Source organism: Eurosta solidaginis, chromosome 2 (assembly GCF_040869045.1).
Source record: "Eurosta solidaginis isolate ZX-2024a chromosome 2, ASM4086904v1, whole genome shotgun sequence".
Taxonomy (NCBI): domain Eukaryota; kingdom Metazoa; phylum Arthropoda; class Insecta; order Diptera; family Tephritidae; genus Eurosta; species Eurosta solidaginis.
This window is the reverse complement of record NC_090320.1, coordinates 191881955-191909080: the sequence shown is the minus strand read 5'-3', so window position 1 is coordinate 191909080 and position 27126 is coordinate 191881955. Positions and strand designations below refer to the sequence as shown.

Below are 27126 nucleotides of genomic sequence, written 5' to 3'. Positions count from 1 at the left end.
GAAATAATAGAGCTATTGCCAACATTTGGCGGCCACCGTGGTGTGATGGTAGCGTGCTCCGCCTATCACACCGTATGCCCTGGGTTCAACTCCCGGGCAAAGCAACATCAAAATTTTAGAAATAAGATTTTTCAATTAGAAGACAATTTTTCTAAGCGGGGTCGCCCCTCGGCAGTGTTTGGCAAGCGCTCCGGGTGTATTTCTGCCATGAAAAGCTCTCAGTGAAAACTCATCTGCCTTGCAGATGCCGTTCGGAGTCGGCATAAAACATGTAGGTCCCGTCCGGCCAATTTGTAGGGAAAAATCAAGAGGAGCACGACGCAAATTGGAAGAGAAGCTCGGCCTTAGATCTCTTCGGAGGTTATCGCGCCTTACATTTATTTATTTTTTTTTTATTGCCAACATTTGACCCACTTTCAAGTGTATCTTTAAATGCAACCCAATTCATACACCGCGTCGAAATGGTACGAAATGCATACGGCATCGATGATAGTATTTTAATGTGTCCGCTAAAAAAATGATCGACTCCCTGCAAGTCGTATATACGTCGTGGTCAGAATTTTGTAATCGATTAGTGTGCGACTTCCCATGTCTACAAAGTGTCGCGGATGTGCACATAAAAATGTCCCAAATGAAAAGAAATACGAATGAATCACCACAAGAATTTTGTTATCGTATGGTTGCGTATGGTATGAAAAGAGGCATTCCAGAAAACGATATCACTATACATATTGTGAACGGTATAAATGATGCGGCCTTAAACGAAAAATATCGAATTATTACTCGCGATGTATTGATTTGTTGCGTGATATCAATAACTACAATATACTTAACGAGGTTAAGACAAATTCACAAGCAAGGCCAAAACCAATGGGCCTAACTAATGCTACGTCCGGTTCGCGAGATATTGCTACAAAATCCAACGAAAATGTAAAGTGCTACAACTGTTTGAAGTTTGGGCATTATTCAATAAAATTCCAGACCCGCAGAAAAAAACCCGTTGTGAAAAATGTCAACGCACTCACACAATCGAGACTTGTCCGGAAAAATCAAATAATACGGTAAGACTAATTAATCAATCCGTTCAACCAACAAAAGAAATTATTGACGTAAACATCAAGGAGATTAAAGTGAACGGACTTTGGACAAATTCTTTCGTAGATCCTGGCAGTAGTCGTACTCTTGTAAGAGGCAGCTTTGCCAGGAAACTTGGCAGCTGTACACCGTGCTTAATAACATTGAATGGGTTTGGTGGCGGTAAATTCGTATGTAATGAGAAAATAAACTTGATAATAGAAATTGACTTTGACAAAATTGAAAGTGACGGGTTGATAGTAGAAGATAATTTGATAAGTGAAAATGTTTTGCTTGGGACTGATAGTTTGTGCAGAACGGAAGTCCGCTGGTTATCGATAATGAAGGTTGTCGTATTGAAAATGTTTTAAACGTTCGTGAACGTACTACTCTCGTTAATAAAGATTTCGACAAACTCGAACAATTACTCTCCTCGTTCCGCGGTGTTTTCTCGGAAAAGGTTTCAGAACTCGGTAGATGTAACATCATGAAAATGAAAATCGAATTAAACTCGAATATACAGGTAAATATGAAGCCGTATCGTCTGCCATTTTCAAAGCGGCCGATTGTGACAGACATAATCAAAGACTTACTCGACAATGAAATCATACGTTTATCAGAATCCTCATATGCGTCACCAATTGTACTGGTCGAGAAGCAAAATGGTGAGCATCGCCTCTGTGTGGATTACAGGTGCCTAATCACGAACAAAACGTCAGTCGATGCCAGTTATGGATGAACATTTCTCTCAGCTAGCAGGTAATAAATATTTTTCAATATTAGACCTAAAAATGGGGTATTATCAAATAGAGCTCGAAGAACAATCAAAACAGTTCACAGCATTTGTTACCAACGAAGGGCATTACGAATTCAATATAATGCCGTTTGTTTTAGTCAACGCTCCGGCCGTGTTCCAAACGGTAATGAATAGGTTAGTATCCAAGATGAAACCTGGGGAAGTTTTGGCATATTTGGATGATATCATAATACCAAGCCGCACCATTAATGAAGGATTACAACGTCTTAAAAAGTTCTTATGTATCTTGGGCGATAGTGGGTTGACATTGCGTATAGGCAAATGTAAATTTTTAGAAGCACGAATCGAATACCTCGGTCACGTGATTACCGAGAACGGTATAACCCCTGGAAATCGCAAAGTATCAGCTATTAAAAATTTCCAAGTGCCTACGAATGTCCTGATTACTCGCTAATAACTAAGCCCTTGACCACGCTTCTACGCAAATCCGAACAAAACTCGTTCTGCTGGACTGATCTTCAACAGACCTCTTTTAAACGAATCATCGAACTTTTGACAACCACTCCGGTACTGGCCCTATACGATCAAACCGCGTTTCACGAGGTACATACTGATGCCAGCAGTCTTGGTCTAGCTGGTGTGCTGATGGAGTCACACGATAACAAGACGTGGCAGCCTACAATGTACTTCAGTCGACACTGCACAGATCCGGAAAGTCGCTACCATTCATATGAATTGGAAGCCCTCGCCGTAGTTGAGGTACCAGAACGATTCCGCATTTACTTGTTGGGAAAAAAGTTTCGTTTGGTGACTGATTGCTCAGCCGTGGCCAAGGTACGAGATAACAAGGAACTTAAGCCTAAAATCGCGCGTTGGTGGTTGAAGATATCGGAGTTCGACTTTGAAGCAGTACATCGTGCAGGAAGCAGACTTGGCACGTAGACGCAATGAGCCGAGCGCCTGACCAGCCCGCTGAAAACGTAGAACCGGCTGGATCTATCTTTGAAATAAACTCCGACGTGAATGATTGGCTTTATACGATGCAAATACAAGACCCGAAACTTCGTGAAATCATCGCCATTTTGCAAGGTCACGTAAAATCTCAGCCAGCTCCAGAGATCAAGAAATATTTGCGTATCCAAAAGTATCGCCTTTATCGTCAAGAAGAAGATGGACTGAAATTTGTCTTCCCTAACTCCGTACGTTGGCGCATTGCTCAACTTTGCCACGACAAGATGGGTCACCATGCTGTGGAGAAAACCATTGATCGAATTCGCAAAACGTTTTGGTTCGCGCAAATGGGGAAATACATTAAAAATTATATCGCCGCGTGCACGGAGTGCTGTTATCGTAAGGCTCAATTCGGTAAGGCTGAAGGTACTTTGCATTTCGATCCGGTAGACCCGATTCCGTTCCGCGTGATTCATATCGATCATCTCGGGCCGTTTATTCGTAGTAAGAAAGGGAATTCGTACGTCATAGCGATTTCAGACTCATTTTCCAAATATCTCATGGTTAGACCGGTTCGCGATACAAACACGACGCACGTAATAAATTTGTTAAATGATGTAACGAGCTATTTCGGGCTGCCTCTTAAAATTGTTACAGACCGTGGAACCGCTTAAACGTCAAAGGCATTTACCACGTATTGCGAGCTGAACGGTATAAAGCACGTAAAAACAGCGGTACGTACTCCGCGAGCAAACGGGCAAGTCGAGCGGGCAAACCAGATGATTTTAAATTACTTACGGACCTCGGTTGATAACCCTAAGGAACGGGACTTGTTGTTGCGAAATTTGCAATTTACAGTCAACTCGCAACCGAATAAAATGACCGGATATAGCCCAAACGAACTAATATTCTACTTTAACTTGCGCGATATCGTCCACAATTTGTTAGTTGCCGCCGTGCATGATGACGTCGACCAAACCGTAGAGAATATTCCGATATACGAAAAACGTATACAAGCTACGGAGAATATCGAACGCGGACGACATAAATGGAAAAAACGGTTTGACGAAAAACATACAATCCCTCGAGTTTATCGCGAAGATAATTTAGTTGTCATTGAGAACGAAGCCGCCGCTACCGGTGAATCGAGCAAATTAGAGTCAAAATATCGTGGTCCGTATTGTATAACCAAAGTCTTAAACAATGACCGGTATTTAATCGAAGACATTCCGGGTATGTCAATAAAGTCGCGAAACTACTCTTCTGTTTTCGAATCAAGCAAACTGAAACCTTGGTGTAGAAACTGTCCCGAACTCGATGAGAACGAAACAAGCTATAGCGACCTAGAAGACAACGAAATCGGGGTCGATTCCATATCAGGAAAGGCCGACTGTCAGCAAGCTGGCAACCCTACTCACGAAAAAGGCAATGAACAACAAGATGGCTGTTAGTCAGTCGATTGCGAGAAGTAAAAGAGAAAGCGTCCAAAACTGCAGAGCCAGCGTGGAATTTATGAACTTTATACATAAACTCTGTACAAATAAACGTTTTATTAAACATTAAATATCTTTATTGAAATTATTTCATTAGAATTAAGAGGTCTCCTGACACATTCTAGAGTCACCCCTGGTCCATCTTTATGGCGATATCTCTAAAAGGCGTCCACTTATAGAACTAAGACCCACTCCCTTTTAAAATACTCATTAACACCTTTCATTTGATACCCATACCGTACAAACAAATTGTACAGACACCCCTGGTCGACCTCTATGGCGATATCTCGAAAAGGCGTTCACCTATAGAACTAAGGCCCACTCCCTTTTAAAATAATCTTTAACACATTTCATTTGATATCCATATCGTACAAACAAATTGTAGAGCCACCTCTGGCCCACCTTTATGGCAATATCTCGAAAAGGCGTCCACCTATAGAACTAAGGCCCACTCCCTTTTAAAATACTCATTAACGCCCACTCCCTTTTAAAATACTCATTAACACCTTTCATTTGATACCCATACCTTACAAACACATTCTATAGTCACCCCTGGTCCACCTTTACGGCGATATCTTGAAAAGGCGTCTACCTATGGAACTAAGGCCCACTCCCTTTTAAAATACTCCTTAGCACCTTTCATTTGATATCCATATCGTACAAACAAATTGTAGAGTCACCACTGGTCCACCTTTAGGGCGATATCTCGAAAAGGCGTCCACCTATAGAACTAAGGCCCACTCCCTTTTAAAATACTCTTAACACCTTTCATTTGATACCCATACCTTACAAACACATTATAAAGTCACCCCTGGTCCACCTTTATGGCGATTCCCTAAATGGCGTCCACCTATAGAACTATGGCCCACTCCCTCTTAAAATACTATTTAATACCTTCCATTTGATACGCATGTCATGCAAACACATTCCGGGGTTACCCTAGGTTCATTTTCCTACATGGTGATTTTCCCTTATTTTGTCACCAAAGCTCTCAGCTGAGTATGTAATGTTCGGTTACACCCGAACTTAGCCTTCCTTACTTTTTAAAGTTGCTTTTATTTAGAGTACTGCGAATGGATACTGGGATAGAGTTCCATAGACGAATAGCATTGAAAAAGAATAGCCGTCCCGATGTGAAATAGTTATAAGTTGGTACTATTAGGTCGTAGATTCGTAGACAGATTAATTGCGTTAAAAGTTTATGTTAGTATTGATGTAAGAACCCAATCTTTTGATGATTTGATGTACTTGATAGCTTATTTTTAGTTGTTGTTATTGTTTACTTATTGTATTATTGTATGGTTGTGTTATTGCTATGTTGTTTATGAAATATTGTTATTTATCATGATGTGATTGAAGAATCTAGAATTAGCTTGAGTAATAGTAGATGGCAACTTTGTGTGCACAATTACTCAAAAAATAAAAACTTGTATTATGCCGAATATATGTTCATATATAATTGTACTCTGCAGGTGATTCCTTTAATTGTTTGAGGGTGAAATTGTCATTGATTCATGTTATGTTAATGAGTATAAATTGAGTTTTTTATATAATTTTAATTTCAATGTGAAAGAATTGATATTTGAGAAAAATTTTTTGTTAAAATTTAATTTTAAAAAATCTTTATAGATTTTTAAAAATTGTAGAAATTTGTTTGATTTTTAAAAATCAAAGTTATTTTTTTTTTATATATTTAATAATTTTATCAATAATTTGTATTATAAATTATATATATAACTTGAATATTTTGTTTGTAAATTCGTGCAACGAAAGTTTAAGACAACGAACTTTTATTGAAAAAATACGTACTATTTAAAAAAGAAAATGAAATTTTGAACAAAATAGCTACCCAAAAATTGAGGGTAGGTAAAAATTGAGGGTAGGTAGATACTGGAGTTAAAAACATAAATTGATAATGTTGTCATTTTGAATAGAATAAACTTATTGTTCTAAAATAATCCTATACTTGAGGATCTTCGGTCTTTGCTAACATATAGTAATTTTCTCCATGCTTTTTCAAGATCAGATGTTGGATACGTTGTAGTTGTAATATGTTCGGCTGATATTTCGACTCGCATAAGAATAATAATGAGACTCAAAATCGTAGGCATTAGTAATGCAAATAGAAATTGTATATGTTTATTCCAATGTTTGAAACAATCCATCCATAACATCCATTTGAAATGAACCTAATGATAATTCGTTGGAACTAAGTCTTCATCACTACTAAAGAACACCATTTCAAAAATGAAAATTTTTATTTTAAATATGATTAAAATTATGGCACAAACACAATGTTCTTAGCAGTATTTTATCCTGTTAATTTGGATTTTTGTTTGTAATAGATTGTATTAATCAAATAATTGTAAATTTCACAAAATGTAATTAATTTTTAGTATTAGCACTCTTTAGTGGTTGTTCTAGTTGTATGAAAACGCACTGAATTTAATTTTAAAATTTCTTTGAAAGTCATATTAAAAAGTCTTCAAAGACTTAGATAAATTTAGGTCCGTTGGTAGGATCGCCATTATATTTGTAATAAACCAAACCGATATTTGGAGATTTCACAGCCCAGTAGACGCGCTCTCCAGCTGCATATATGATCAAATCTAGCTTAACCGAATACATAACGTGTAACATGGTTAAATGCTACATCAATTATATGAGCAGACTGGGAACTCAGTTTACTGTAGACTAGCTCAGAGTAGCGTATGACCGGCATAATTAATTTATTTGCAAGTTTTCTCATAACATTGACAGGAGTATAAACATTTGTATGTTCGTAAGATATTGTATACTTTTAACCACCGAGTTGACATGATCATCACAGGTCAGGTGCTGTGTTAATAACAAAACCAAGATTAGTCACTTTTGAAACGAGTTTGAGACATTTATTGGCAACGCTTAAGGGCGGAATACTTGAGAAACTTAGTCGTTTTTTAGATATAGGCAACACATACGACTTCTCACTGTTCAGACATAAATAATTTTTCCTAGCCGATTCAAATATGGATGTTAAGTCATTATTTAATCTTGAGTATAAATCATTTGTCGCCTCATGATTTTCCGATAAATATAGCTAAACAGATTATTTGAATGTTCATCTTAGTTTAGACGGCTAAAGTGGCAGAGTAAAGCTAATTCAAACTGTAACTATCACTGACAACTAAGGTCAAAGTATGGCCGTTTTACATGAAACAATGCGAAAAACCCGAAACTTTAAGGTATTTATTGGCTGGAGGAATGATTTTGTTATTCCAAAAGGGGAATGCTTTCAAATTTCTTTATTCCACGTCAGAAATGCAAAAAGGGATAATCCGGATAGCAAAAAGGACTAATGACTAAAATATGTACTTATTATGCCAAAAATTCCATGAATGGGAATGAATGGATTGTATTCCAGTTCAGCGAAAACCTAATTGATTACACCTGAACTAGCGGTGCTATAAACACCATAGCGCTATTGCTGTAAACAACAAAAAAACACTGACCACAGTTTTGAGGATTGCTGCTGGCAAATCAGCCTTTTGTTACCAAACCAATTGAATGCTTAACGTCAATACGTGTATCTACACTTGTAGGTATATATAATGGAGACAAGTACGGCTAAGGAGCCTCTGAGTTACGTTTGCTTATCGCCATCAGACTTGCTTAAAAGATGTCACTCGCTATCAGTCACAACGTAATTATAATTATCTTCATATCAACGACATCAATACCATCATATCTACACCAGCTCTGCACATACAGGAATATCTGGCATGATGTTAGACAGTCCTTTGTTGGCTTAAAATCCGTTACGCAAAGGTACTAGCATTCCAACAACCATGTGACGATTTGATTTGTACACGGAGAACTTATCACTTCCCTAACTTGGAATCGCAAGAGCCACGTCTGTTAAATATGACATGAGGTAGAAACTTAAATTGAATAGGCTATGGCTTGGGACACACAACTTCTTAAATTCCCCAAAGAGATTGGTGTAATACAAAACTTTCCAGTTATAAAGATATGTAAGCGTCGATTCTGCTACAAATTTCACATTTGAGTTTTGCTAATGTTTTTCGTATCTAAGAAAGTAGACAAGTGCAGAGTAAATAAGCTCGACTCTCTCTTCTCTCCCCAGCACTCACTCTCGAATACTACCACAGTAAAACTTAGCTTCCCTAGGAGGCGATACAAATCCACAGACCCAAAGCTTAAAAAAGCTTTCCCGGGGGAATTCGTCTACTGGACTTTGCCGAACTCACATCCAGAAAAGGACTGGCTATAACCGTAACACTCATAATCAAAATATGGGCCACTTAATGGCTAATGTACGCAAATGACGCCTGTCGTTCCTCACATCAATTGCATCTGAGATTTTCGGTATGAATAATCTATACATTACATCTATACTACAGCGCCCGGCTAAACCTACTGATTACTTTTACTTATATACGAGCCGGACCCGTGCGCATCTTGCGCAACCAATATATAAGTCTCTTATCAAATATCAACAGAAGTCAGCTGTTCTATTATTAATTAAAACTTACAGCTTATGCTGCCATCTAGCGTATGGTAGCAAATGCCAGTAATGCAGTGTAAATATTCACAATACTGCCATAGTACAAATAGATTTTTTTGTGTGCTCACAATCGTTTATTTTTAACAAACTATTTTAATAAAATATAGCTAAACAAAAGCACTACGACCAAAATTGCCCAAAGCTCGCAAATAGCCCGAATCTCCATCTTTACAACCAAAACTTTATTTATAGATTTGGATTCCAAATAAGAGCGAAAAAGGGACCCGTACATAAAAACAGAAATAACATATATGATAAATGTATATATTCGCTTTGTTCTGTTTCGAACTCGATATTGCTTGTGTACTTAAGGTCAGGGTTAAGCTGAGGTTTTAACTTACTCTCAACGTAAAATAACAACTAGCTGAGTTTCTTCCATCCACTGATAACAACAGACTATGATAAATAGCAACTTTTTATTAATTTTTTCAGAAAAAGTCACAAGCGAAACCAATACAAATGAAAACTGGTCGCTCATATTAGATGTGTGCGACAAAGTATCATCCACTCCACGTAGTTCCAAAGACTGTTTAAAGGCAATCATGAAACGTATGAGCCATGCCGATCCGCATGTAGTTATGCAGGCTATTACACTGTTAGATGCTTGTGTAAGTAACTGTGGTAAACCGTTTCATTTGGAAATAGCTTCACGAGATTTTGAGAATGAGTTCAGACGGTTGTTATCTAAAGCAGAACCGAAAATATCATTGGTAAGTAGTGAAAAGTTTTTTATCATTTAACTTTAAAAATGTATCTTCTTTACAAAAAGAAGAAATGTTCCCAAGAAATATATAACGTAAATATATTTTAAAAGTTATACGACAAAACGATTCTTAAAATGCTATAGGGTTTAAAAATTTGGAAATTTATTAAAAACAATTTCTTATTCTTTTTCAGAAAATGCGACAAGTGCTTAGAAATTGGGCGGAGAATGATTTCAAATCCGATCCCGAATTAAATTTAATACCATCGCTTTACACGAAGTTACGTCAAGAAGGCTATGATTTTAGTAATCTAAATGAAAAACCGCAAAAGTCGGCAGCTAAATTGTCTGCGTTGAAAGATCCAAATGTGGTTAGTAGTCAACAAGAGGAAGATGATATTGCCAAAGCTATTGAATTATCATTGAAAGAGACAAAAAACAGTCCAAAGCATCAAAGCGCTGCAGGTGCTACCTCGAGTGTTTCTTCAGCTTACGTAAGTAGTTTACGAATATGAAAATCTAGCTGTTTTTTAGTATTTGTATGTCGATGGTGACACATGTGCAAGGCCCCCGTATACCTGGTCTTGGTGTACGTCCATCCTGGAGTGTTACCCCACCACTATTAAGCATCTCTTAGAGGATATCTAAATCTGCTGAAATTTCCGTTCGAAGCACGCTTTTATGATCTGCTGGGATGAAATAAGTCTCATTGTTTTTGGAGAGAATGTCTCTTCTTTTCCTATACAGTTAGTAATCTTATCATAGGTCGAGATGCCTTCAAAGCCAGAATTATAAATACAACTTTGGTTTTGAACTGTTTTCAGCCGGAACCCATTTTTAAAGTTTGTTTAAGTCGAAAAAGTCCGGGTCAAAGCAATTAATTGACGAATCATAAATCCTTTTGATCCACAGGCCAAATCTTAGTGTCATAGTTTCTGTAGATACCTTTTCTCCGGGACCAGACGGTGTTCCTAGTTGCGTGCTTAAGTACTGCGCTGAAAACATGTATGAGCCTATTTTAAAATTATTTGAGCTATCTCTGGGATCTGCGTCATTCCCGCCACTTTGGAAACAGTAGTAGGTCAAAAGTTGAAAGCTAATTGCTAAACTTTCAGCCATTCCTAAAGTCTTTGAACATATTGTTACCAGTCAACTCCAATATCAGTGTTCTAGTATTTTATCTCAATGCCAACACGGTTCCATTCGTCAAAGGTCATCCACTACAAATTTGCTTGTATTCACCTCTATAGTTATGGAAGGATTTTTAGCGAACAAGCAAACGGATGTCATCTACACGGACTTCAGCAAAGCATTTGATACCGTCAACCATGAGTTACTTATTCATAAGCTTGATTTACTAGGCTTTCCGTTTCACCTATTAATGTGGCTGAAAAGCTATCTTTCTAACCGGGCCCAAAAAATTATGTTCCAGTGTAATCTGTCGGAATCGTTCAGAGTTTCCTCCGGTGTACCCCAGGGAAGTCGTCTGGGCCCTTTGCTCTTTACCCTTTTCATTAATGACTTGCCACAGACAATATTATATTCCCATACTATAATGTATGCGGATGATGTAACACTTTGCTACACTTACTGTCCTACTGATTTGAGTTCCTTGGATCTTCTTCAGGCCGACTTGGACTCGTTCCAATGTTGGTGCACAACAAATTTACTTGCTTTAACCTTATGTAATAGATGGTACGCCTTTGAAGCGTATATCTATTGCAAATGATTTAGGTGTCCTTTTTGATGCGAAACTCAATTTTAATATGCATATTTCATCTATTGCCAACAAATCGTTGGATGTACTTGGATTTGTTCAAAGAGTTCGATGATCCGTACCTAACTAAGGTTCTTTACACATCGCTGGTTCGTCCAATACTCTAGTATTGCTCATGCGTTTGGTGCCCTGTCTCTCAAAAGCATATAAAACGTTTTAAGTCAGTTCAAAAGCAATTTTTGATATTCGCATTGCGCGGCCTTAATTGGGACTCAAGTCTTCACCTTCCTCCATACAGAAGTAGACTTCTTCTTCTTAACTTACCCACTCTGGAAAATCGGAGAATATTACTGGGGGTATTATTCATCCATAAGCTCATTATTGGAGAAATTGATTCTGAGGACCTTCTCAGCCGCTTGTTTTTTGCGGTTCCTCCTAGAGTATCCAGACACTACGTTCCTTTTTATTTACCCCTTTGTCGTTAAAACTTTGCTAAAAATAATCATCTTCTTATCTGGTGCGCGCACTACAATGACTTGTATAGCTGTATCCGTCTTCAATGTACTTCTGCCACTATACGTAATGCAATACTTGCCTATCTAATCTAAGAGATACAAGTTAATTTAATATGCCGTCATTTATTTCTTCATGAGTCACTTACCGGAATCGTATGCATTCCGGCAGTATAATCTTATGGGTCAGGCATCGAGCTGATTGGAATCCGGTGCATTCCAAAAACACAAGTCATGTTACTTTTTTATGCCTTGTGATGGCGTATACTCATTACACTACTCTTAGCTCTGCCGGATTCCCATGACATGCTGATTGGAATCTTGTTGCATTCCAACAGCGAGATTGGAATCCACTGCATTCCGAAATCATGCTGAGCGGAATCTGATGCATTCCGCCAGTATAAGATCTCGGTATAAGATCTTATTTCTGCTCATATTTCTTATTATTATATTCTAAAATTAAACTGTAATGTTCAATAATATATCTTTCTTTGTAATATAACATTGTTGAAATCTCGATATATCTTAAATTTTAACTTTTGAGTTGTCCATTTCAAGTTTGTCGTCGACTTTAAATAATAAATAAATAAATAAATACTAAAATAACGCATGTTCTGTGTTATATCTAATTTTCTGTTTGCAAAAAGTGAGTGTGATTACGGACTGAATATGTCCATTTTCATACAGAATCCTGTGTATAGTCCGGTATATAAAATTTCAAGGATATATTTCAAACTTATGGCAAAAACAGGTACAAGTTAACTACGGAAAAGTATAAGTGAAGTACTATGCGGGTTGGTTTTAGTTTTTCTAAGACAAATTTCTGGTATTAGTAACAAAATCTTTCAAATGACGATATATGCTTCAAATCTAGGCATTTAGAAGAATCTATTGGTAAAAAATCCATAGCTCTAGGGCGGGGCCTTTATCCTTAAAATATAAACCTTCGCTTTCAATATTATATTTCGAACTAAAAATTAAAAAATCCAGAAATATATTTTTATAAAAAAAGGGATATTAATTTGGACCCCTGGTTCTCGGATATTGAAAATGCTTTGCTTACGTAAAACAAGAGTGTATAAATTGTTTCGATCTAACATGCAGCAGAATACCTGTGACTTTCGATATGATAGACAAGCAAGCAACCCATTATTATTATTAATAGGCCTGGAAGCACTGCGATCTTTGTGTAGATCTAATGTGCATGACCTTTCAGCCAACTTTTGTACGTGGAGGCTTTAAATGTATCTTAGTACCTCTTCAAGCTTTTCACTTCATATCACATGGGTATTAAGAGTCACACCACCTAGATGGGGGAGTTTCTGCCTTGCCAGAGCGACGCATTTGCAGAGAATGTGACCCGGCGTTTCATCCTCCAGCTCACAGAAACGACAAAATTGAGTATCTGATAGATTTAACTTACTTAGGTGATATCGTAGACCAGAGTGTCCCGTATAGTACCCAGAGAGAGTTCGTAGGTCCTCCCTGCTTAGAATAATGAGTTTGGCTGATACTTTCGTACTTTCGCCGGAAGTGTAAACACTTTAGCCTGTCTTTGACCTAACAAGTCAACCCAATGACGTCTGAATTGTTTTTTTTACTAGCTACTTATGGTTTCTATAGTGTGTGCTTTCGTGAGTCCACAAAAGGGCTCTGGACCATAGAATGCTGCTATAGCACCCTGCTTGGTTAGGTAATCTGCATGTTCATTATCTTCATGGCCCTGATGTCCGGGAACCCATCCTAACAAAACCTTGTTTTTGGCTCCTAGGTCATTAAGGATTTCAATGCAGTCATACACTAGCTTAGATGTAATTGTGTAGGATTGCAAAGCACGCAGGCCCGGCTGGCTGCCCGACATAATGTAGATGCTCTTTGAGGATGAGCCTCTCCGTAGATATTCTCTACCGCAAACTTCTATTGCATGGATGTCTGCCTGAAATATGGTAGGGTAGCATCTCATTAATTTCTTGAAGTTCGGCCCATAGATGCCAGCTCCCGTTCTTCCGTCATCGAATTTCTATCCATCCGTGAACCAGACCTCTGAGTCAGGGTAATTATAAGGATTTCCTGTTTCCCAGTGGGTTCTGTCGACAATGGACACTTCAATCCGTGAGATTCTGGGCTTAGGAGATATTACGTCACACAGTAGTAATGTGGGATTTCCTATGAATTTTCTTATTACTTTAATATGCCCTATCATGTTTCCTAGCTTCAACTCCGAAATATTGTGAAGTCTTAGTGCGCCTAGTGTTACTTTCTCTACCAGAATAGGGAAGGGAGGTATTCCCACTAAAACACTAAGTGCAGGGGCCGTTCTCATCGCACCCGCTATGTCAATGCAAACTAGTCGATGCAGTTTGCTTAGATTTGCTGTTGCCGTTCTTTTTCGTGACCTTCTGCCACCAAACTAGGGTAGCATAGGTGACTATTGGCTTAACAACAGTATTAAATGTCCAGTATACCATTTTTGCGGCCACCGTGGTGTGATGGTAGCGTGCTCCGCCTATCACACCGTATGCCCTGGGTTCAACTCCCGGGCAAAGCAACATCAAAATTTTAGAAATACAATTTTTCAATTAGAAGAAAATTTTTCTAAGCGGGGTCGCCCCTCGGCAGTGTCTGGCAAGCGCTCCGATTGTATTTCTGCCATGAAAAGCTCTCAGTGAAAACTCATCTGCCTGGCAGATGCCGTTCGGAGTCGGCATAAAACATGTAGGTCCCGTCCGGCCAATTTGTAGGGAAAATCAAGAGGAGCACGACGCAAATTGGAAGAGAAGCTCGGCCTTAGATCTCTTCGGAGGTTATCGCGCCTTACATTTATTTTTTTATTTTATACCATTTTTGGAGATATATCCTATGTTTTGCCGTAGAGACGCTTTGTTTAGTATAGCATTCAAATGAGCATTCCCAAAAAGCCACAAGGCAAACCTTGAGTAAGGATTTCAATAATATTAATTGTTATCTCTAAATGTTCACAATTCAAATCAAAGCCTTGATATATTTTTTTGCAATGTTCATAACGAACATGAGTTAATATATTTTTATTCACCATAGCCTTCATTATATCCTTCATTTTCTGGATCGGGTTCAATGGGAAGCATAACTTCAACAGGTGGAGTTTCCAATAATTCTGTTAATTCTCAGCCAGAACCTCGAAAGGTGCGAGCTCTATACGACTTTGAAGCAGCCGAAGAGAATGAGTTGACATTCAGTTCTGGTGAAATTATACACGTATTGGACGATTCAGATCCAAATTGGTGGAAAGGTTACAATCAGCGTGGCGAAGGTCTATTTCCATCAAATTTTGTTACAGCCGATTTATCAGCCGATCCCGAACGTTTAGATATAAATCAACAAAATAAAACTAAAAAGAGTGTACAATTCGAAGACGATGCCAAAGCGTTGCAACTAAAGACTGAAGCTGCCGCAGCGGCAGTTGCTGAACAACGAATAGAAATTGATGAAGTTAAAATCGATCGCCTTCTACATTTGCTGCATGAAGCAAATCCAGAAGATCCCTCACAAGATAGCGAAGAAATGTTGCGCTTGGAACAGGAAGTACATCAAATGGGGCCGCTAATTGATGCTGAGCTCGAACGTGTCGATCGCAAGCATGCACAATTAACACAACTCTCTAGTGATTTAGTAGACGCAATCAATCTATATCATTCATTAATGCGTGACGATCGGCTAGGAATGCCAGGTGGACCTGTAGCTGGAGTATATATGGGTGCTGGTATGCCATCTGGTAGTATGCCAGGTTCAATGCCTGGCCTGGGCTATCAAGGTACATCGAATCCACAAATGTTATATGGTGCTGCTGGTTATTCAGGCAGTACGAATTTTTCACCACACATGCAACAGTCCCAACAAATGCCACCAGCACATAACTACGCTGGTATGCAATCGTTACCATATACAAGTTCAGGACAATTGCCGGGCAATGTTGCCTCAGCGTCTGCACAGAATTCATTAAATCAAAATGTGATTTCTCAACCAACTTCATTAACAGGAGGTTACCCCATACCAATACAATATCAGAATGGTCATTTGAATTCAACACAGCTGAATGGGAATCATACTGCGCCTGTCGGCATAAATGGTGAATTTAGTAGCTTTTCTTATTATCTAATAAAAAAATATAACTTGTCACTTGTTTGCAGCACTGCCGCCCTCTATGAATTCGTTACCATACAACACTGTAGGTTCTCCTTTACCTGCAACATCTGCACCGCCGTCAGCCACAACCGATCAACATCAACAACAGTTAACATCTTCAACTGTTCCTGGCTCTACATCTATTGGTGGCTATAATGCGAACACTCAGCACCCAAACATGGGTAATATGCAACTATTTCAGTCATTACCACATATGACACACTTTCATAATGGGCACATTTCTGGAGCATTAAATCAAATAGGAGATAATGGATTGAATGGTAAATTTTGATACCCTGATAACTACATACATACTTCAATTACTCGACGCAAAATTATTTCTCCGTTCACCTACACCACCGAAGAGCCTGGTCTCAAGTCCCGTTCAAAATAACATCGAAAATTTAGAAAAAAGTTGTTTCAATAAGAAACAAACATTTTTTTAAGCGAGGTTGCCACTCAGCAGTGTTTTTGTAAACACTCCAAGTGTATTCCTGCCATGAAAAGCTTCTCAGTGAAAGTTCATCTGCTTTACAAATGCCGTGCGGAGTCGGCGTAAAATATGTAGACGGGACCTGCCAATTTGTAGGAAATATTAAAAGGAGCTTGACGCAAATAGGAAGAGAAGCTCGGCCTAAAATTTCTTCGCAGGTTATCGCGTTTATACTTCCACTAAAAGTATTTCTCCATTTTTGGATTTTTGAGTGACGTACAAATTTCACTATTTATCAAACTACTTAATTCGCAGGATGGTCAACATTTTTTTTGGCAAGTCTGATGTATTAAATTTTTTATTGGAGCAATTCCAAATCAAAAACAAGTAAGGAAGGCTAAGTTCGGGTGTAACCGAACATTATATACTCAGCTGAGAGCTTAGCTGCGTTGGTTTCGTAGATGGTTTATAAGTGGTTTTTAATTCCATATCACATACGGTTGGGAAATATCGACCAAATTGTAGACCAAGGGTGACGTTTTTTGGAACGATTTTCCTTCATCCTGTGTCAAATACGGGAAAATCACGATGTAGGAAAATACACCTAGGGTAACCCTGGAATGTGTTTGTAAGACATGGGTATCAACTTAAAGGTATTAAAGAGCATTTTAAAAGGGAGTGGGCCTTAGCTCTATAGGTGGACGCCTTTTCGAGATATCGCTATAAAAGTGGACCAGGGGCGACTCTATAATGTGTTTGTACGATATGGGTATCAAATCAAAGGTATTAATGAGGGATTTAAAAGGCTCTTAGTTGAATGTGTGAAGACGATTTCGAGATATCGACCAAAATGTGGACCAGGGCGACCCAGAACACCATCTGTCGGGTACCGCTAATTTATTTATATATGTAATACCACGAACAGTATTCCTGCCATGATTCCAAGAGCTTTTGATTTCGCCCTGCAGAACTTTTTCATTTTCTTGTACTAATATGGTAGTTGCCACATTCATTTTACAAATTTTTTTCTAAAGTTATATTTTGCGTCAGAAAATCAATCCAATCACCATGTTTCATCCCTTTTTTCGTATTTGGTATAGAATTATGGCATTTTTTAAGTTTTCGAAATTTTCGATATCGAAAAAGTGGGCGTGGTCATAGTCGGATTTCGCCCATTTTAATACCAAGATAAAGTGAGTTCAGATAAGTACGTGAACTAAGTTTAGTAAAGATATATCGATTTTTGCTCAATTTATCGTGTTTACCGGCCGAGCGAAAGGACAGACGGTCGACTGTGTGTAAAAACTGGGCGTGGCTTCAACCGATTTCGTCCATTTTCACAGAAAACAGTTATCATCATAGAATCTATGCCCTTACCAAATTTTACAAGGATTGGTGAATTTTTGTTCGACTTATGGCATTAAAAGTATTCTAGAAAAATTAAATGAAAAAGGGCGGAGTCACGCCCATTTTGAAGTTTCTTTTATTTTTGTATTTTGTTGCACCATATCATTACTGGAGTTGAATGTTGACATAATTTACTTAAAAAAAATAAATGTAAGGCGCGATAACCTCCGAAGAGATCTAAGGCCGAGCTTCTCTTCCAATTTGCGTCGTGCTCCTCTTGATTTTTCCCTACAAATTGGCCGGACGGGACCTACATGTTTTATGCCGACTCCGAACGGCATCTGCAAGGCAGATGAGTTTTCACTGAGAGCTTTTCATGGCAGAAATACAATCGGAGCGCTTGCCAGACACTGCCGAGGGGCGACCCCGCTTAGAAAAATTTCTTCTAATTGAAAAATCTTATTTCTAAAATTTTGATGTTGCTTTGCCCGGGAGTTGAACCCAGGGCATACGGTGTGATAGGCGGAGCACGCTACCATCACACCACGGTGGCCGCACATAATTTACTTGTATACTGTAAATATATAAATTTTTTTTAAAGCTTGTCTTTTAATTATTTTTTTTTAAATGTGGGCGTGTTCGTCAATCGACTTTGCTAATTTTTATTTAGAACACACATAGTAATAGGAGTAACGTTCCTGCCAAATTTCATAATGATATCTTCAACGACTGTCAAATTACAGTTGAAAAACTGTCAATTACATTCTTTTAAAAAAACTTTACCAATTTCCTATTCTACATCATAGGGTCAACGCACCTACCAAGTTTCATCGCTTTATCCGCCTTTGGTAATGAATTGTCGCTCTTTTTCGGTTTTTCGAAATTTTCGATATTGAAAAAGTGGGCGTGGTTATAGTCCGATTTTGTTCATTTTAAATAAGTTATCGTGTTTACGGACAGACGGACGGACGGACGGACATAGCTAAATGAGTTTCTTTTTTCGCCCAGATCATTTTGATATATAGAAGTCTATATCTATCTGGATTAGTTTATGCCGTGCGAACAAAATTAATATACTCTGTGAGCTCTGCTCAGCTGAGTATAATACGGGCCTAAGTATGTACATTTGGGTCGGCGAAATCAAAAGAACAGTTTGTTTGTCTTCATTTCATTAAACGAAAATATCACGTTCAAGAATGGAAATGTTTGAGGCGTGTCGCATTGAGGTCCAATTTCAGATTTCGGTGTGGGAACTTAAAGAGTCCCAAACTACTTTTTGCGTATCTGGTAGTCAAAATCGACAATGCTATCTGCCGTCCAGAGCAAAAAGGCAAGTTTACTTTACTGTAAGAATGATTTCAAAAGTAGTAAGTTTCATTTTATTGCTTTAAAAGAAGGTTTCATGTTGCCGGCAAAGGACCATCAACATCGCTACAACAACAACAACAACAACATGGCAATCTATTGAAAGGATTACGCTACACAACCTCTTGAATCATTTGAGTGTTTCAGTCACCCCTTACCCCATACCTGCCGCGGGTATATTATAAGCCCATTAGCCCTCTGGCGGGGAGTGTTATCGGTCTTGAAGCATTTAACGATTTGGGAAAAATTTAAACAACGTGATATCAGGACGGACAAGGCGACAGCTGTTTCGATTATACCTTGTAAATCTCTTCAAAGCCTTTTCTCCCTGGAGTGGGATTTGAACCCGCACTCATACCATGGTTGAAGTGTTACAAACGCATTCAGCCACGTCATGCCTTAGTTGTTGTAAACCTTATCCCAATTGTCTTCTTTGCATATTTTTCTTTATTCACAGTCCATACTTCTTATGGCATCATGTGGTAAAGTTATGCGCTGCTAACCGGTTTCAAAGAAACTTGGTGTTGTTGCTTTTCGTTATATTTATAGAACTACAACGAATTAACCATTGTTATCTATTTGTATGAGTTTTAAGCGGAGATAAGGGAAATCCTTTTTATTGCTTTAAATGTATGAAAGCAATTATTTGAAGCAAGTTTTAATTTTATAATTTATTTAATGAGTTGGGAAGCTGTCGCCTTGTTCGTCACGTTGTTTACATTTCCCATACAAGCACGGTAAAGAATGGGTCCCCACTGCCTTTCCTGCTGAATATGTGTATGATGCAAACCTAAGTATCCACAGCCGCACTAGTTTTCAAGTCCAATGCTCCTCTCTAGTTAGCCATATGTCCGCTGGGCCATTCGTTGTGAGATTTTCCTCTAATTGCCCTTTCCTTTTTAAAACTCCTTTGGTATATATGTTTTTCTATTTGAGCGTGGGCCTCGACGGAATAAATAGCATTTCTGTATCTGTATATTTGAGCAGTGTATGTCACACATTTATTTACTTTTACAATCACATTCATGCTGAAATACTTAGTAAGTTATTAATACATTCTTTTATAGTTATGCCACCCGATCAAATGCAGCAGCAACAACAGCCACAACTTCCACATCACCTTCAGCATCCACCACACTATGGGCCACTACCAAATCCAACGTCGCAGCCACAGCCACAAAATTCATATATGACATCACCTCCGCCAACTGCTGCCGGCATGGTCCCAGGAATGCTGCCATCAAATCAAGGCATGCATAATCCAGCTAATGTAGGCGATCAATATAGTCAATTACAACATCAAATGGCTGCTATATCTTTAGCAGGTGGCATAAATCAGCCCGTAACTCAGAATTTTCTTGTACAAAACGATCCGAAACATAACATTCCAATTTATCAACAACAGCGGTAAAACGTTGATTGTTGTGTTGATCTACAACAAGTCGTAAAACTTTTACTATCGTCCTCTCTTTGTTGAATGAAAATGAAATTTATATTTACAAGCAAGACAAGCGCTTCAATGGCAAAAAAGCTGTGCACAGCACCGATTAAAATTTATTTTGATATAACAACATTTTCCACTTTATTTCCATAAACATATGTATGTACTTTACTTTGTTGCAATGAATGCATGAATGCACTGTATTTTAATTGATACTAATATTATTAAGTTGTTTTAAATCATGGACAAACATATTGTTTCCTAACTTAGTTACTTGTGCTAGTTGAACAAGCGTTATTAAAGAAGATTGCTATATTTGGAAGGCATGGGTGTATGTTTGTATGTATGGGAATAGACACTGTGCTCTATCCTTTATTATATACTTACATCGGTATGTAGGAGGAAATATTTGAGACTATGTAGAAATAATGTATTTCCCATATATCAAAACAAAACATGATACCTATATATTAAAAAACTTGCATTGTTTGTGAATTCGATAGAAAAACAATCTAAAAAGAAAATATTTGTATGAGAAATAATCTATAAACTAAATATGTAATATTACTGCTACGTATGTATAAACGATTAACGGTATGATAATGGAAAATTAAATAAAAAAATTATTAAAAACAAAATAAAGGTTCTTTGAAATGAATATATGTAGGTGTAAGTTTAGTTAAGTTTATCTAAGTGATAGGTAGGTGAGGCTGACAATTGGGTTGGAGAAGCTATAAATTGCGCTGGCAACCCATTGAATAAATTTGGTATTTTAGTCGCCCCTTACGACAGGCTTACCTTACTTACTTACTTAATTGGCGCTTAACCGTTTAAACGGTTATGGCCGTCCAACAAGGCGCACCAGTCGCTCCTTCCCGGCGCCAATTGGTCACGCCAATGGAGTTTAAATCGTTTTCCACCTGGTCCTTCCAACGGAGTGGGGGCCGCCCTCTACCTCTGCTTCCATAGGCGGATTCCGATAGAAACACTTTCTTGGCCGAAGCGCCATCTTTCATTCGCATAATATGGCCTAGCTATCGCAGCCGCTGCGTTTTAATTCGCTAGACTATATTGATGTCTGCGTAAAGCACATACAGCTCATCGTTAAATCTTCTAGGTACTCGCCCATCGCCAACCCGTAGAGGTCCATAAATCTTTCCAAGAACATTTCTCTCGAACACTCCCAGAGCCGTTTTAACCGATGTTGTCATGGTCCATGCTTCTGCACCATATATCAGGACGGGAACGATAAGTGACTTGTAGATAATGTAATAAAATAATTTTTCCTATTCTACAGGTTATTAATAAAATTATTTTTCCTAGTGATATTTTGTATTCTACAGGGCCCTATATATATGCTATCTAACGTATGACCGAATAAATATAGGAGATTTAGTTTTCCTTGCCTTGACTATTTCTATTAAACAAAGCTTTTGCATTGTTATTAAAATTAAAACGTATAGAAGAGGATGATGGTTACAGTTATGATTGGCTGAAAATTGACATTGTTCTAAAAAGCGGGATTTCTGAGCGTATTATATACAGTAGATTGGGTAGATTCAATTGCTGCTAGAACAAGAAGTAGTTGTATAGTGATAAGTGGTTAAACCAATGGGTACAGTGGATGCAAAAAAATATTTCATACCATTTTCATTTTTTCCAGCAATATTTTTTATTAGATCTTATGTGTCATGCGGTTTCTGGGTGGCCTTCCCAGATTGGATCGTCATGATATTTATGAAGAATTTCTTTAATTTCTGTCGACATTTGTCACATGCATAACTTCTGGGGTTAATGCAAATATTAGATCTTTGAGAACTTGGGTACCTATTTTATTTTTATTTTTAAATATGCATACTCGAGTATTCATTATTCTTGACCAATTTGTCCCCTAAGGGACACCTGTCTTTTTCTCTTACAAGTCCTAGATTGCCGGCATTTTTAAGCCTGGTCGAATATTGTCCTAAGTCAATAACTTCCTCAACAATCCGGTTGCTTGTATTTATTATGGTACAAATTTTCTATCATTTTGGATGAAAACGAGCGCGACATGTCTAATTGCTAATTTTTTTTATTTATTAAGCGCTTTATTTATAGTAAGGTTCTCTTTGTGACTCTTAGTTTCTTCATTACTGTTGGTAATAGTGTTATTAGCTGGTTGTTTTTTTTAGAGTTTTGCATGCCTCCACTGGCATTTTCCTTTCTAGCTATGTACTCTTTGAAGCATTAATTGTGATATCAAATCAAATTCCTTATTTTTATAATGGGTATGTAATTATTTAGAAGAATATTAAGTACATGCATTTTTAAAAAAAATTGTCCATCAAAACTTTTTCAAAGATGTCATGAGCATCCAAAAGGATTATTTAAATTTTTGGTTTGCTTTCGAAATTAGACAGTGCTGATAAAGCTGCTAATTGAAGAATTTTGAGGCTTATTGTTTGGAAATGGGTTTTTAATAGTAAGGTAATAAGGTTTTTGTTTTTAAATACGCTCTTGAATGTTTTTTTGCTTTCTAAATTAAATTTTGATATAATTTTTGAGCATCATAGCTATTGCAATGATCAATAGTATGAATGCGAAAAATAAATCGACTAACCAAACGTCGGGGATGTTTTGAATGTTGTTGGTTTCTTCTTCAACTGGTGGCTCATATTTAATTATTCGGTTCTCGGATACCTTGTTTTCCGAATTTCCTGAGCTTTCTTTTCCTATCTCAATTTGTCAATTTTTTCCACCAAGACATTGTGAAAAATAAAAATTTCCTTCAATAACTTTCCTGTTTTGAAAAAAAAAAGGACTAAGAATATGAAAAAGGACTAATTTAAGCCTAATACAATTATTGATTTTGTTCTTTATTCTAGGTATTCCAAGTTATTTAAAATTTTATTTTACAACTTTCTTGTTTGTAAAAATTTTTCCTTTTAAAAATATTTTTTTTTCAAAATATCATAATTTATTTTTTCTTATTTAACAAACTTTACAGAATATTGGAATTTGAAAATTTATTTTTCTACTATTTTCATTCATGTAAATGCTGTTTTTATTTCTATTTCATTTTCAATGCCACTTTGGGCTTCATATTTTTTCTTTTTCTTCATATTAATCTACGCAAGAATACTGCGTCAAATTCTTCCTGATTACTAATGACGGTCATTTGAAAAAAAAAAATGTTCTTAAATTTATTGGCAAAAATCTACTTTTTGCCCGTAAACTGGCAGCCGTTAGGTTGCCAAATGCTTCTATTATAATCTTACAAATACGTGGATAATGAATACATAATCTGCTGTATCTGCTTATTCCAACAATCGTCCGACACAGTAATTATAATGCTATTTTTGATTTGGTCTTCGGGGACCCGATCGACCGCCTGTATAGCACATACGGTTTATTCCAGGTTTATTCCACTTCGTGATGCGTCGGCGGTGGTTGTTGTTGTTGTAGCGATTAGGTTACTCCCCGAAGGCTTTGGGGAGTGTTATCGATGTGATGGTCCTTTGTCGGATACAGATCCGATACGCTCCGGTAACACAGTACCATTAAGGTGCTGGCCCGACCATCTCGGGAACGATTTATATAGCCACATTAAACCTTCAGGCCATCCCTCCCTCCCCACCCCCAAGTTCCGGCGGTGGTCGTGTTGGTGGGCAGTAGTGGTCTTGCAGTTGCAAACATTTAATTTAATAACGAGAATGCAATCAGTATTAAAGACCAAAAATATTTTTCCTTCTTTCCTTTGTGGTATTCGTTTTTAAAATTTGAATTGCACCCTTGTTGTCACTGTCACTGTGATCCGCTCCTTTGCATTGACTATACCATTCGCCGTTGCAAAGTTGATGCCTTGGACTCCTTTTTTTTTTTTAGAGGAGGTCTGCCTATACTTCAAGCAGCAGACGAGGGAGGCTGCCGATTTAATTCAGCAGCTCAAAGGATGTTAAGCAGACTGCCGGTATATTTTCAGCAGTATGGCAAGATCGCCATGTAGGATGGCGTATCCTGGTTGGTATAAAATAATGACGGCTAAACTAGACCTGCTTGTTATTAAGCAGGTATGGCAGGATCGTCATGTAGGATGGCAGGATCGCCATGTGGGATGACATTAAATTTGGGAAGTGCCATTGAAGCGGCACCAAGATTGAATTCCCTTTATTCACAAAATTTCGGCTTATTTATACTAAAATATTCTAAACAAATTCTTATGTACTAAAGTACCTATATACTAAACATACGTAGATACATATTGCATGAGCGATGTAAACTTTTGTACATAACAACCGTTCGCACGGTCGCTGGTGCATAAGCGTGGCTCATATATCGCACGCGCTTCGCTTGCTTGCCTGCCTGTGGGAACGTAATTATGTTGACATTGCTTATTATAAACGCATTCATACTTACGACACAAGCAGAGTGTCGAATGCATTGCAGCGTGAGAAACGTTTAGAATGCATGCAGGATATATGTATGTAATACTGTGTCAAATGTGGTTTTTGCTGATTTAACCCGTAATTAATCTGAGTGTTAATGTCGCGATCGTTAACACTCTGAGCCGGCACAATGAACAGACGGTGTGGGGGACAAGGAGTTGATGACTCCTTACGCGAGTACGAGTGTCGGAAAGGGAGGGCAGGGACGGGGGTAAAAGCCGGTGCTCGGCATTGATACTATCCATGCTACGTAGATTGTAGTGCTGGGTTGTATCGGCCGCATTGGGTGGAAGCGCCGTTGGGCGCGAGCAACAGCGCACGGTTGATGTAGACTGCTCAGCAGCGTCGCTGTTAGAAGGTGGCGGAGGTACGTTTGAGAGTGAACCACGTTATGTCCTCGGACGTAAACAGCAGGGAGCCACAAAAGTTTTATAGAAGTTTCGGGAGCGACGAACGTTGGGTTCTAACCTTGAGCAGCATGAATGATGCAACAAGCTTTTACACGGGATACACTGGCAAGAGCATGACCGTCTAAGATAAATCCTTTTCCGACATATGCAGCAGAACCACAGCCTGGGACCGGGGTTAGGTTCAATACCTTCCCGGAGTAGGAGGGTATGGAGCAGTCTAGCTGCAAAGAGCTGCTCTGAGGATGCCAATTTGTGGGAGGTACGCAACATTATAAACACTCCGGAAAATGTTGAGTTCTCCCCAGAGCCCGAAGCTGAAATACCATATCCTGGAAATTCAACAAGATTTTTACAGAAATATAAAGACGGGTTATCTGGCCGCTTGTCGAATTTTATAAATCAGTGCTTCGAGAGCGGTCAGTATCCAGATGAATTAAAAATCGGGTCTGTAGTTCCCATTCAAAAATCTGGAAGCAAGGAGGTTTGCCCAAACTGCAGGCCAATAACAAAATTGAGTGCAATCGATAAGGCTTTCGAAAGCATTTTGCTGAACCGACTCAAACATTTTATTAAAATTAACAATATAATAAGCTATAATCAGTTTGGATTTACCGAAAACTCGAGCACATTATCTGCTAGTATCAATTGCACAGAATTTTTATACGAAAACTTAGCCAAGAAAAAATATGTTGCAATGCTCTCAATAGATCTCAGCAAAAAGTTTGACTCAGTAAATATCTATATTATGATCCAAAAGCTTAAGGAGTTGGGAATTAATGGCAGTGCTATTAACCTCTTCGAAAGCTTTTTAACTAATAGAAAACAATTTGTTCAAATCAAAGATATAAAAAGCTCAATTAAAAATGTTAAATCTGGCGTTCCACAAGCATCAAAGTTAGCTGCCACATTAGTTTTATTATATATACACAAAAATATATTTAAACTTCACTTGAATGGAATTCCGCAATTCTATGCCGATGACGGGACCTTTTTGAATGCTACTGATACTCTCGATGACCTCTTAGCTAATATGCAAAGAGATCTTAATTTAATTTCACAATGGTTTCGGCGTAATTTATTAAAAATTAATCTATCTAAAACTAGCTTTATAATATTCAACAATTATAAAAAAATACCTAGTTTGAATGATTTGAAGGGAATTTACCTGGAGGGCAGCTTTATTTCGAGAGTCATAATAATTCATAACAAATAGAGTAAAATAGAAATAAGCTATTTTCTCTCGCAAAAACTTCGCTTTTTTTGAGAAATATTGTAATAATTTTAAACCTTGTTGTCAATAAAGAAAAAAATAATTAAATGGGGTTACACTGAAATGACAGCCCTTGGTCGGGAAAAAAATCCCGAGTCGCTCCTGTGCGTAGAACCGGCTGCCGTGGGAAACGTCATCAATGTCATCAGCATATGTCAGTGTTTATAGAATATTGTTCCAGAGCGATTAAGTTATGCAGCTATTATAATTTTCTCCAGCATCAAATTAAAGACATACCACAATAGGGGGTCACCCTGTCCGAAACCTCGTTTAGTTTCGAACGGCTCGGAGAGGTACTTCCCAATTCTGACTGAGGTGATGGTGTTGCTCAACGTAATTTTGCACAGCCGTATAAGTTTTGCGGGGAACTCAAATTCAGAGGTAGCTCCTTTTCGTGCTGTCGAAGGCGGCTTTAAAATCGACGAAGAGGTGATGTGTGTCAATTTTTTTTTGCGGATATTTTCCAAGATTTTGCGCATTGTGAAAATCTGGTCGATGGTA

At 37.9% G+C, this 27126-nt stretch overlaps 1 protein-coding gene across 4 annotated transcripts in view; it reads left to right on the top strand.

The window, feature by feature from the left end:
• Nucleotides 1-21163, top strand: part of Stam (signal transducing adaptor molecule) — a 37855-nt gene extending 16692 nt beyond the window's left edge. For 2 of the 4 annotated variants that reach the window (XM_067766668.1, XM_067766667.1), the window contains exons 2-6: nt 9275-9552; nt 9740-10039; nt 14832-15879; nt 15941-16216; nt 20148-21163. In XM_067766668.1, the coding sequence (XP_067622769.1) occupies nt 9275-9552; nt 9740-10039; nt 14832-15879; nt 15941-16216; nt 20148-20491 (2246 nt within the window). In that variant the 3' untranslated portion in view covers nt 20492-21163. Of the gene's footprint in view, nt 1-826; nt 1062-1256; nt 1834-9274; nt 9553-9739; nt 10040-14831; nt 15880-15940; nt 16217-20147 lie in introns of those variants that run through there. The other 2 variants (XM_067766671.1, XM_067766669.1) reach the window with 2 other exon arrangements.
• Nucleotides 21164-27126: the final 5963 nt, after the last annotated feature.